Raw genomic sequence first — 12,939 nt, forward strand, 5'->3', positions numbered from 1 at the left:
ATAATCTTTTCTTTCCTCTTATTTTTCCATCATTTCTATATTTTCAATTTTTCCACTTTTTCATCTCCTCTTAGTCTTTTACCATTCAAAGCTTAAAGGAGTGTTCTAAAAGAAAACAAGTGCCTTATTTTCAACTATTCATTGTATTCAACACAAATAGAACACGGTTAGGTTTGGCATCCCCTATTTTTTCGTTAGCTTATTTGTTGAAAAACAAGACAAAAAGTGATTATAAGTAATAAAAAAAATGTTTGCTTATTTTGTTTGTTTGTTAAAATGTAAAGCAAAAAGTGGATTTAAACAAATAATTTAACTAAAAAAATGCCCTCTTAATGAAATAAAAGATTATTATAAAATAATAATAATAATAATAAAAGAAGAAAGGGAATAGAAGATTTTGATAAACAAAAAGGAGGGCAAAGGCAACCATTGTAACCCACTCGTCAAGTGTGACCATAAAAGTACCCGTATTAAAGAATATTAGATAGAACCGCAACAAAACGTTAAAAACGTTAACTTTTTAACTTTTAACTTTTTAACTTTTAACTGATATTCTACGACAAGTACAATTCTTTTATAGTAAGGATTTTATTAATGTGTGTCCTTAAGGTATATATTAAATTTTTTATTTTTGAAAATATTTTTTTGGAAATTAAAAAAGTTGTTATGATTTTATTAATGTGTGTCTTTAAGGTATATATTAATTTTCATTTTTTAAAAAAATTTTTTAAAAATTAAAAAAGTAATGACAGTTTTTTTAATTCTCAAAAAAACATTTTTAAAATTTTTTTTTTTTTTTTTTTTTTTTTTTTTTTTTCCTTCGAGTTCTTTCATAAAGATTGTTTTACAATTAAACATTGTAATTGGATAATTTAGCCTACTGTACTGTCCATTGCGCCATTTTATTTATTAAGCTTTGGCGCGAAGCATTTGAAGTGAGTCCATGACTCAATGCACTCCAGACCTCCCTTCAGACTCAGAGCCGCACACTCTCTCCATCGCCATTACAACTTCTCCGCTATTCCACATGATTCTTTTCAACATACCCAAAACCCAGAACCCCTTTTGCCTTCAGAGAATCACATATATGCCGATCTCTTACGTTCCTGCCTACAACAATGCAAACAAATCCGAACCCGCCACCTGTTCGACGAAATGCCTCAACTGCTGGCTCATGCTTTGAACACCAGCAAAATTATCCATGCCCAGAGTCTGAAACTTGGTTTTTCTTCAAAAGGGTCGCTAGGAAACGCCATTGTAGATCTTTATGCTAAGTGTGGCAATGTGGACTTCGCTGAGAAGGCATTTAACCAGTTGGAGGACAGGGGTGTATTGGCTTGGAACTCGGTTCTTTCCATGTACTCGAGGCGGGGCTTTTGGGAAAAGGTTGTTGAGTGTTTTGTGTTATTGAGGAACTGTGGAGTATTGCCAAATGAATACACGTATGCAATTGTTCTGTCTGCTTGTGCAAGAATGGTGGATGTTGTGTGTGGTAGGCAAGTCCATTGTAGTGTTTTTAAGATGGGGCTTGAATCAAGCTCTTTCTGTGAAGGTGCACTTATTGATATGTATGCCAAGTGCAATTGTGTGAGTGATGCTCGGCGTATATTTGATGGGGCTGTGGATTTAGACACAGTTTCTTGGACTGCCATGATTGCTGGTTATGTTCAAGTTGGTTTGCCCAAGGAGGCACTTAAACTGTTCGAGGAGATGCAGAAAGTTGGCCGTGTTCCTGACCTGGTGGCCTTTGTTACTGTCATAAGTGCTTGTATGAATATTGGAAAGCTTGATTATGCCTGTGAAATGTTTGCCAAGATGCCCAATCCGAATGTTGTTGCATGGAATGTGATGATTTCAGGGCATGCCCAGAGAGGTTACAATGTGGAAGCTATTACATATTTCCTGAATATGAGGAAAGCTGGAGTGAAGTCCACAAGATCTACACTTGGGAGTGTATTAAGTGCAATTGCCACTTTGGGAGCTCTAGACTACGGCCTATTAGTTCATGCTCAGGCAATTAAACAGGGGTTGGATTCAAATGTCTATGCAGGCAGTTCTTTGATTAATATGTATGCCAAATGTGTGAAACTGGATGCTGCGAAGAAAGTATTTGAAGCTTTAGATGAGAAAAATGTTGTGTTGTGGAATGCGATGCTTGGAGGTTATGCACAGAATGAGTATGCCCATGAAGTAATCCAGTTGTTCTTTAAAATGAAAGAATGTGGCTTTCATCCTGATGATTTTACCTATACTAGCATTTTGAGTGCATGTGCTTGCTTGGAAGATCTAGAAATGGGTCGCCAATTGCATTCGGTTATTATCAAGAACAGATTGTCATCAAATTTATTTGTGGGTAATGCATTGGTTGATATGTATGCTAAATCTGGGACATTAAAGGAGGCAAGGAAACAGTTTGAGCTCATAAGCAATCGAGACAATGTCTCTTGGAATGCAATTATTGTTGGGTATGTGCAGGAAGAGGAGGAGGATGAGGCTCTCTACATGTTCCGTAGAATGAATTTGTATGGAATTGTTCCTGATGAGGTGTCCCTTGCCAGTATACTTAGTGCTTGTGCAAATGTTCGAGCACTTAAGCAAGGAAAGGAAGTCCATTGTCTCTCAGTTAAATCTGGTCTGGAAACAAGCCTGTATGTCGGGGGCTCTCTTATTGACATGTATGCTAAGTGTGGGGTTATTGAGGCAGCACGCATAGTTTTTGCTTGCATGCCTGAGCGAAGCGTGGTCTCCATGAATGCTCTGATTGCCGGGTGTGCACAAAATAATTTAGAGGAAGCAATAGATTTGTTTTGTGAGATGCGGGCTGTAGAACTAAATCCAACTGAAATCACTTTTGCAAGCATTTTAGATGCATGTAATGGATCACTTATGCTAATACTGGGAATTCAAATCCACTGTCTTATAGTAAAATGGGGCCTTCTGTTTGATGGTGACTTCTTGGGCATCTCTCTGTTGGGCATGTATTTGAAATTCCAAAGAAAAGAAGATGCAGATATTCTTTTTTCAGAGTTTCCAAATCCAAAAAGTACAGTTTTATGGACTGCTTTTATTTCAGGACTCGCTCAAAATGATTTCTGTGAGAAGGCTTTGCATTTATATCGAGAAATGCGTAGGGAGAATGCCCTACCAGACCAAGCTACATTTGTCAGTGTCCTTCATGCATGTGCTGTCTCATCTTCTTTGAGAGATGGTTGGGAGATCCATTCCCTCATTTTCCACACTGGTTTTGACTTAGATGAGTTAACAGGTAGTTCCCTTGTAGATATGTATGCCAAATGTGGGGATGTAAAAAGCTCTGTGCAAGTTTTTGAAGAAATGGGCAGTAAAAATGATGTTATTTCTTGGAACTCTATGATAGTGGGGTTAGCTAAAAATGGTTATGCAGAATATGCGCTTAAGATATTTGATGAGATGAAGCAAAAATGTGTCATGCCAGACGATGTCACATTCCTTGGTGTTCTCACTGCGTGTAGTCATGCAGGGAAGGTATCTGAAGGCCGTCATATTTTTGGCAATATGGTCAATTACTATGGCATTCAGCCCAGAGTAGACCATTATGCCTGCATGGTCGATCTTTTTGGCCGATGGGGTTCCCTTGAAGAAGCGGAAGAATTAGTTGACAAAGTAAAATTTGAACATGACGATGCTATGATTTGGGCCTCGTTTCTTGGTGCTTGCAGATTACATGGAGATGAAATAAGGGGGCGGAGGGCAGCTGAGAAACTTATTGAGTTAGATCCCCTGAATTCTTCATCCTATGTGCTGCTTTCTAATATATATGCTGCATCAGGAAACTGGGATGGGGTTAACTTTTTGAGGAGGAAAATGAAAGAAAAAGGAGTTAGAAAGTTTCCTGGATGTAGCTGGATTGAAGTGGAACAAAATAAGAACTTATTTGTTGCAGGGGATAGGTCTCATACCAGTGCTGGTGAAATCTATGCAATTCTGAAGGATTTGACAGCTCTAATGAAAGAAGATGGTTATGTTGCTGACATTGATTCTTTCTTACTTGAGGAAGAGTGGTAAAAGCTCTCTTATATCTGGTCTTACTTTAGCAAACATTAAGACAAGATCCTGTCCGTTTATGCCAAATAAGATAAAGTAGATTGGTGGGTAGAAGACATTCACTCGGGATGAAGTATTTGGCTAAGAACCAACCGGATTAAGTGGACTAGACCAATGTTTTTGGAGGTCTAGATCTGCATAAAGTCCCTCATCTCTGGTTCTCTCTGTTTGATAGAAAAACATTGTTTCAGATTCAGGCATTTAGCAATTCCATTTTGATTGTTCTAAGAGGGCTTATTTGATATTCAGAACATGCTATTATGATCTAGAGTACGAAACTCTCCTTCTAAAATATTATTTTCTGATTCTTTTCCCAGTTTTAGCAGTGAGATGGGAAGAGTTGTAATTTTGTTGTCCCATGAGCTTCCAATTTAAGTCATGGGCTTGATTTTTGAGGGTGAAAAAGGATGTAAAGTTTATAAATACTCGATAAAATTCATTCACGAGAGAGAGAGAGAGCTGTGAAACATTAATGTGAGGTTCTTAGACGCAAAATTCTTGATAGTGACGGTCAAGTTCCAGTTTCTTCCTCTATTAGTGGAGGTGCCATTACAGAGTTGGGTCCATTTAATCCTAGAGGTCATCAAGGCCTTTGAAAAAATTTATTGGCATGGAATAGAGGTACGTCACATAACATGTAATGTGGATTTGTGTTCATTTGACTGGGAGTGAGTAGCATGGAATTAATTTTACTTTGTTTAATGTTCAAATTCTGATACTAATGCATCTATCTAATCATTTCTATTATTTTCATTTTGTAGCATCAAATCTCCTCTTTGTTGAATCACCTGCTGGAGTAGGATGGCCATACTAGAACACAAGTTCAGATTGTACTTGTGTAGATGCCTCCGTTGGTATAGAGAATAGGTTGCGCTGTTTTTTCTTTTAAATCGATTTTAGTTTGTCCTTGTTGTATGGAATTAACTGTAAGCATTAAAAATATATACAACAACAATATGCTTTAATTCCAAAAATTTTGGAGTTGGCTATGAATTCTCAACAGATTATATGATGTTAAATGAAAATTCAGAATCTTTGGATATCTTTTTCGTGTGTTTCTTCCAAATGGTTGTTATTGTTGCATTTAAAGATCAGTGGTAGTAAAGTTCTCAATAGGGAGTGATGGTGCCTTCTGCTCAAGAACAGCGAGCCTGCCCCAGTGCACCGGCCCTTAACTGCCTTGAAATACGGGAGCAATCTTGCATACTTGCATACATATGAAAAAATAAGGCCCTTTTTTTTTCGATAGTTATATTAGGCTTTAGTCAATTCTTTGACTAAATACTGGAGTACTGGCTATCACATGATATATGCTAGAGAGAAAAATAATAATTGTTTTAACGTAATGGTGATTGCACTTGTTTAAAAAATAAGGCCCTTTTTCAATAGTTATTTTAGGCTTTAGTCAATTCTTTGACTAAATACTGGAGTACTGGCTATTAACATGATATATGTTAAAGGGAAAAATAATAATTGTTTTAACGTAATATGTTGATTGCACTCGTGGAGTAGTGAATAATTATTAGATTTATGTGCTTGCACTTAGATGAGTTGGCTGCCAACTTCTGTTTGGTTCCTGCACTTTCCTGCCACCCTCTCAATTGACATACTTCATTTCCTCCTGTTTGACTTGCTGTAAGTGATTTCTACTTGGCTGTTTCTCTCTATTGATTGATGCAATATGGTAGTTTAATTTATCTCATCCACTTGTTTACACTAAGCCTGCATTATATTTGCACTGCCGATAGATGGACAACAACTTCAACTTGCAGATTTTATTGTTAATAATGAAGCAGATCTGCTGCACATCCATGTAGACCAATATTCTCGACGTATTGATGGATCCCGTGTATGCACTACACAAATGTGCAGTTTTCTGAAAAGATAAAGCAAAAGACATCATGAGCCAGAAAATGAAATGTCATACCATGCATACATTATTTAACCTACACTGCAACAGAAGTGAAAAAAACAGTACCTAACTTCATCAGCGTTCATTAAATTTTGAGGAATTTTTTATGAACTTGAAAATGGAGATGGCAATTTAGTTAGTTTGTCAACTATATTTGCAAATAGAAAGAAACTGCACTTCACCAAGAGCTTGTAGTTCAACTAATTGACATTTTTTTGTGTTTTCAATAGAGACATTCAAAGTTTAAATTTCCCTTCCCATTGTAATTATCGAATTATCAAAAAAAAAAACACAGCACTTGGTACCATCCATTTTCACATTTATGACAAAGAATGCCACTGTTTTCATATTTCTTGAAAATGAAAATGACCAAAAGTTATTTTCATTTTCTATATTCATACCCACATTTTTGGATCTTGGTAATGAAAACCAAAAAAAAAAAGGCAAACATGTTTTTCACTAGTGGGTCCCCAAAAAAAAGAAGAAATAAAAACAAAACACATCATGTTTTCAGAGGAATCAAACATGGCCTTTGATTCTTGGAAACTAATTCTTGACCATGAAATTGACCATTTCTATTTTCTTTGAAACAAAGAGGATCATGTGAAGAATTAGAGATGATCATGATTTACAAGGATTTGGGGAAATGAGACACAAAGGCAAAAAAGTAGGTATATAACAAAGTTTTAAATATGGAAAATATCAATATTTTTTAACACCTTGATTCACACTTTATGTTATGATTAATATTTCAATATGTTAATGATTAGGATTTTCTAGTGAATTTTTTAAAAAAAATTCAATATTTCCATGAATAAAACTAAGATTTTGATTGATAAATTTTGATTTTTTTTTTTCATTTTTAAAGATTTTTTATATATGTATTCAAGCGGTATACTATGAGAAACAAATATGTCATATGCAATTAGCAAATCTAATTAATGGTATTTTTTTTTTTCCTTTTCTAAGATTTTTCATATATGTAATCAAACGGTATTCTATGAGAAACAAATATGTGATATGTAGTTACAAAATCTAATTAATGATTACAACCTATGGATCTCACCAATGGAAGCAAGTGATTTTTGAATGATCAACATGAATACCAATGTTGGTGCCTCCAAACAATCATGCCCAGTATATGAACAATATGGGAGTTATTATTCAATATTTTTGGATTTATGTTCCTTCCTCTCATATAATAGTGATTTCCATCTATTAAATTCATGATAGGCACCATAGTTTATACAAGAGGTAAGAACATTGCTATTGTTCCAGAGAATTGAATAATTTTTCCACAACACGAAAGGTAAGTTTGAAGTATGATTAGAATCCTATTTCCATTAAAACTGCCACAAAGTACACTCGATATTAACATTCGCATTTAGGCAGACCTCAATGTATACCATATAATATGAAAAAAGAGAATAAAGAACAAATTTGTTTAGGAGAAAAATATATGAATAGATTACAAAAGAGTGCCCATGTATACTGTGTATTTTTATTTCTTATTTTTTATTTTTGAAAAGGAGAATAAGGATAAATAATAATAACCTCTTAAGATTCAGAATTTTTAAAATTCACTCCTATTTTTATAAATAATAGTTCTCTTCGTGAGATTTTGATTTATATAGCAAATAACTTCATATGATCATTTATATTTATCACAAATTGAGTTAATTTTTTTTTTTTCAAAATTAGATTCTCACATAATTATTTCAAGATAATGGCTTATTGATTATTTGATAAGAAAAATATAAATAAATAAATAATAACAACAACCTCATGAGGTTAAGTATAAATGCATCATTTTAAAAATAGAGGACAAAAGTGTAATTTACCCCCAAAAAAATAAAATGAGAAGACCCGCGTCTCAAAACATGTGTATATGTTTGGCAAAATCTAAATAACTTTAAGTTTTTTTTTTACTTCTTGTGCATTTTTTATTTTAACTTTAAATTTAACAAAACTAGTTTTTTTTTTATTTAAAAAAAAACACATTTGGCATAAAACTTACCTAAAAATTATATATTTTGTCAACAATTCAACAAATAAGTTGTTGAAATAAAATAAAAATAAAAAAACAAACCATCTCTTATTATATTGTTATTTCCACAAGATTAAGCATATTACCATTTTATAAAATCCTTTATTGGTTACAACAACATTTAAATTGTAAAACATTTTATAAAAAGTACACCAGCCCCCTCCCCCTGTGCTAAGTTGTCAATTTAGTGGGCTGAACTGCCAAAGTTGGCAGTTCGAAAGCGGTGCAAATGGTTTGGCGGCCGAAGCCGATGGTCTAGTAGTCGGTGCAGTCACTAAATATCAACAGATTTTTTTTTTTAATAGAATATTAAGGACTTATTTGATATGTTGTTCTAGTAACGTTGTTTGTATTTTTTGAAAATATGTGTAAAAATACTAAAAATATGTGTTTAAATACCTATAACAATCAGGTCCTAAGTATTTTTAACATACACTGAGAGGAGAGAAGGTTTCTCACCATCAATTTTGGTGATTTGTGCTTATAAAATTTTATTGTAACCCCAAAATTAAATACCTAAAATATTTTATATTTGAAAACATTTTAGAAAACAAACGGAGCGAAATTTGGCTACCAAAAATATCAATTGCTTGCTTCCCTTAAAAAAATAAATAAATAAATAAATTGCTGTGAGGCTGCAACTGAAAGCTTTCAGTTTCAGCGTTCACCTCAATCTCTGAACGGAAGCTATGCGTCTCTTCGTAGATGCAACCAAGAATCACTACCATCACTATCACAGCTCTTCACAATCACATGCTCCAATTCCTCTCCACCTTCCACTCTCACAGGCCTCATATCAAACAGGTTCGTTCTCTCTTCTCACTCTTCTTCACCAACCACCACTTCTCCACCACCACCACCGCCACTTCTCTCACTGACCCACCCTCACAATCATCACCAACAACCCAAAATAACAATACCCACTTAGATTTTTCTTCTATAAACTTCACTGGCTTTGCACAGTCTGTCATTCTCAAGTGTTCCCATTTGTTGGATAAGAACAAAGGCAACGACTTTTCTCATGCCTCTCTGAAGGACCTCCTTTTAGATTTATCTGATATAGTACCCGATACTGCTCGTAGATTTTTGAGGGTCTCGGTGTTGAAACCCGAAAATGTGCTTGAAATATTACTGGGTTTTCAGTATGAGAGTGGGAAAATTGGGATTAAAGCTAGAAAGGTTGAGTCTTTGTGGGAAATTTTCAAGTGGGCTAATGATCAGGATAATGGTTTTAAGCATCTCCCTCGGTCGTGTGAAGTCATGGCCTTGTTGCTTGTCCATGTGGGGATGCTTAGGGAAGCTGAATTCTTGCTTTGTAAAATTGAAAGTCAAGGAATTTCACTGGATAGTCATGAAATTTTCGGTAATTTGATTGAAGCTTATGTTGGTGAGGGTGAATTAGAGAGAGCTATTATTGTGTATGATCGAATGAGGGGGCAAGGTTTAGTGCCATCCATGATATGTTGTTGTGTTCTTCTTAATCTTTTGGTTCGAAAGAAGAAAATTCAATTGGCTTATCGAGTTTGTTGGGATATGTTGGAGAATAATGTTAATTTGAGTGATGAAGAGAAAGCTGGTTTTGAGAATGTCATTAGACTACTTTGTAGGGATGGAAAGATTCAAGAAGGAAGAAATCTTGTCAAGAGGGCTGTGGTTTCCGGTTTGGAGCCTAGTAGCCTAGTTATTAATGAAATTGCTCGTGGGTACTGTGAGAAGAAGGACTTTGATGATCTGCTGAGTTTCTTTGCTGAGATGAAGTGTGCCCCAACTGTTATTGCTGGTAATAAGGTTATACATTGTGTATGTAGCAATTCTGGCACAGAAAGTGCGGACTTGTTTTTGCGAGAATTGGAAGATTTGGGTTTCAATCCTGATGAAATAACCTTTGGGATTTTGATTGGTTGGAGTTGTCGTGAAGGGAAACTGAAAAATGCCTTCGTCTATATGTCAGAAATGTTGACTAAATCCCTGAAACCTAATATATGTTCCTATAATGCTCTTGTCAGTGGGGTTTTTAAGGAAGGCATGTGGAAGCATGCCCAGGACATCCTTGATGAAATGGTGGATCAGGGGACACCACCTAATGCATCAACTTTCAGAATACTATTAGCAGGATTTTGTGAAGGTAGACAATTTGATGAAGTGAAAAAGATAATCTGCAAGATGGCTAGCCATGGTTTTACTCAGCTCTCTCCATTGGAGGATCCACTTTCCAAAGCATTTATGGTCTTGGGGTTCAATCCATCAACTGTGAGGTTGAAAAGGGACAATGATCCAGGATTTTCTAAAACGGAGTTTCTCGATAATCTTGGGAATGGTCTCTACTTAGATACTGACCTGGATGAGTATGATAAAACAGTCGCCAGGGTTCTTGAAGATTCCATGATACCTGATTTTAACTCACTAGTAATGGAGCAATGCAGTCATGGAAATTTTAGAGCTGCATTGGAACTGGTAAATGAAATGATTCGATGGGGACAAGAAATATCTTTGCCTGTTTTCTCAGTGTTAGTTAAAGGGCTTTGTTCATCCCGTTCCCATGTCAAGACAGTCACCAAGCTGTTGGAGAAAATGCCAGAGTTGGCTAATCAGCTTGACCAAGAAACTCTCAATTTGCTTGTCCAAGCATACAGCAAGAAAGGATTGACAAACGGTGGGAGGATAATATTGGACGGGATGCACCAACAGCATTTAATTGTGAAGAATGAGGCCTACACTGCTCTAATAATGAGTTTATGTAAGAAAGGAAACTTGAAGGACCTTCATAGTTGCTGGGAAATTGCTCAAAGAAACAAATGGTTACCAGGATTGGAAGATTGTAAAGCTCTTGTGGGGTGTCTTTGCCAGCGAGAAATGCTTGTGGAAGCATTACAGCTTCTTGAATGTATGCTAGTTTATAACCATCACTTAGGGTTCAATATTTTCTCTGCATTCCTTGAAACGCTTTGTGTTAGAGGTTTTACAGGCGTTGCACATTTATTGTTGGATGAAATTCTAAAGTATGGTTGCATCTTGGATCGCACAGCTTTTAGCCATGTTGTAAGAGGGTTTTGTAAGGAAAAAAAGTTTTCAGTGGCCTTTATGATATTGGACAATATGCTGGGTGAAAATTTGGCTCCATCTTGGGATATTTCTGTTTTATTAATTCCTGAGCTGTGCAGGGCTGGCAGATACGAGAAAGCCATTGCCTTAAAAGAGATTGGTTTAAGAGAGCAGTCTTCATATTCATTTCCTTTACATTGTGCGCTAATGAAAGGGTTTTGTATGACAGGCAACATTCAAGAAGTATCCACTCTATTCCAGGATATGTTTTTGAAGGGGCTACTTCCAGATGCAGAAATTTATAACATGCTGGTACAGGGGCATTGTCATGTGAAAAACATGAGGAAAGTTGAGGAGCTACTTGGTATTATTATAAGAAAAAATTTAGGCCTCTCAATCTCAAGTTACCGGAATATGGTGCGCTTGATGTTTTTGGAGGGTAGGGTCCTTCATGCATTGAGTCTGAAGGAGCTTATGCTTGGGCATAGCAAGTCAAATGACCTCATCATCTACAACATTTTGATATTCTCTCTTTTTGCAACAGGGAACGGTTCACTTGTAAATAAAATATTAGATGAATTGCAAGAGAGGGAACTGCAAGCCAATGAAGTCACTTATAATTTTCTTGTGTATGGATTTTCTCAGTGTAAAGATGTATCAAGTACTGTGCACTGGCTGTCTATGATGATTTTTAACGAAATTAGACCTAGTAAACGGAGCTTGAGAGCAGTAATTAGCAGCTTGTGTAATGTTGGTGAGCTTGGAAAAGCCTTGCAGTTGAGTCAAGAAATGGAATCAAGAGGTTGGGTTCATGGTTCAAGCATCCAAAATGCAATTGTTGGGGGCCTTCTTTCCCATGGTAAGCTTCAAGAAGCAGAAGATCTGTTGGACAGGATGGTAGAGAAATGCCTAATTCCTGACAATATCAATTATGACAATCTAATTAAGTGCTTCTGTCGGTATGGGAGACTGAACAAAGCTGTTGATCTTATGAACACGATGCTGAAGAAAGGAAATGTTCCGAATTCTACTAGTTATGATTCAGTAATTCAAGGTTTTTGTACCCAAAATACATTGGATGGAGCTATGGATTTTTATACTGAAATGTTGTGTAGGAATCTTAAGCAGAGCATTAACACTTCGGGCATGCTCATCCATGCCTTCTGCCAAAATGGTCGAACTGCAGAAGCTGAAGATTTTCTAATTTCTATGCTTCAGGTTGGTGAAAGTCCAACGAGGGAGATGTACTCTACTGTAATTAATAGGTATCGCTTAGAAGACAATCTCAAGAAGGCATCGGAGCTCATTCAAGTGATGCAACGAAGGGGTTATGAGCCAGACTTTGAAACACACTGGTCTCTTATAAGCAATTTAAGCAATTTCAGTGAAAAGGACAATAGTGACAGCAACCAGGGCTTTCTGTCAAGGCTTCTTGCTGTAAGTGGATTTGCTGGGAAAAGGGGTTCCAACACCAAGGGGTAATTCAGCAAACATGAAACTGGGATTTTTAGTGCTATTCATTTATTTTTTATGTTGTAAGTTGGTTGTCTAAATTTTAAGATTGCATTCAGTGGTGCCGGTACTTGGATGTTTTCTGATGCTATTGCAAAGTAGGTGATCAAGTTCGCCAGTCTTAATTGAAAGCTTTAACTTATATTCAGACGTCAATTTTCATTTTTCCATTTCATGCTATGGCAAGAATGATCGGTTATCATGTCAATTGGCTGAGTTTTTTCTGAGGTGGTCAGCTTTGGTGAGACCCCAAAATCTGGACACATAAAACAGTGCAGTATAGTTTTGAAACCTTCCTACAGCCAGTTGGCATGGAACAGTGTATTATACTAATTTTTTGACA

At 35.9% G+C, this 12,939-nt stretch overlaps 2 protein-coding genes across 2 annotated transcripts; both read left to right on the forward strand.

Moving 5' to 3' along the window:
• Nucleotides 1-817: 817 nt before the first annotated feature.
• LOC112003365 (pentatricopeptide repeat-containing protein At3g09040, mitochondrial) lies at nucleotides 818-5,127 on the forward strand. Its single transcript, XM_024035548.2, has 2 exons — nucleotides 818-4,704; nucleotides 4,845-5,127. The coding sequence occupies exon 1, from the start codon at nucleotides 952-954 to the stop codon at nucleotides 4,042-4,044; it is 3,093 nt and encodes a 1,030-aa protein (XP_023891316.1). The 5' UTR covers nucleotides 818-951; the 3' UTR covers nucleotides 4,045-4,704; nucleotides 4,845-5,127.
• Nucleotides 5,128-8,654: 3,527 nt separating this feature from the next.
• Nucleotides 8,655-12,939, forward strand: LOC112003338 (pentatricopeptide repeat-containing protein At5g15280, mitochondrial). Its single transcript, XM_024035525.2, has one exon. The coding sequence runs from the start codon at nucleotides 8,748-8,750 to the stop codon at nucleotides 12,564-12,566; it is 3,819 nt and encodes a 1,272-aa protein (XP_023891293.1). The 5' UTR covers nucleotides 8,655-8,747; the 3' UTR covers nucleotides 12,567-12,939.

This window comes from Quercus suber, unplaced genomic scaffold (genome assembly GCF_002906115.3).
Source record: "Quercus suber isolate HL8 unplaced genomic scaffold, Cork oak 2.0 scaffold_163, whole genome shotgun sequence".
Classification (NCBI taxonomy): domain Eukaryota; kingdom Viridiplantae; phylum Streptophyta; class Magnoliopsida; order Fagales; family Fagaceae; genus Quercus; species Quercus suber.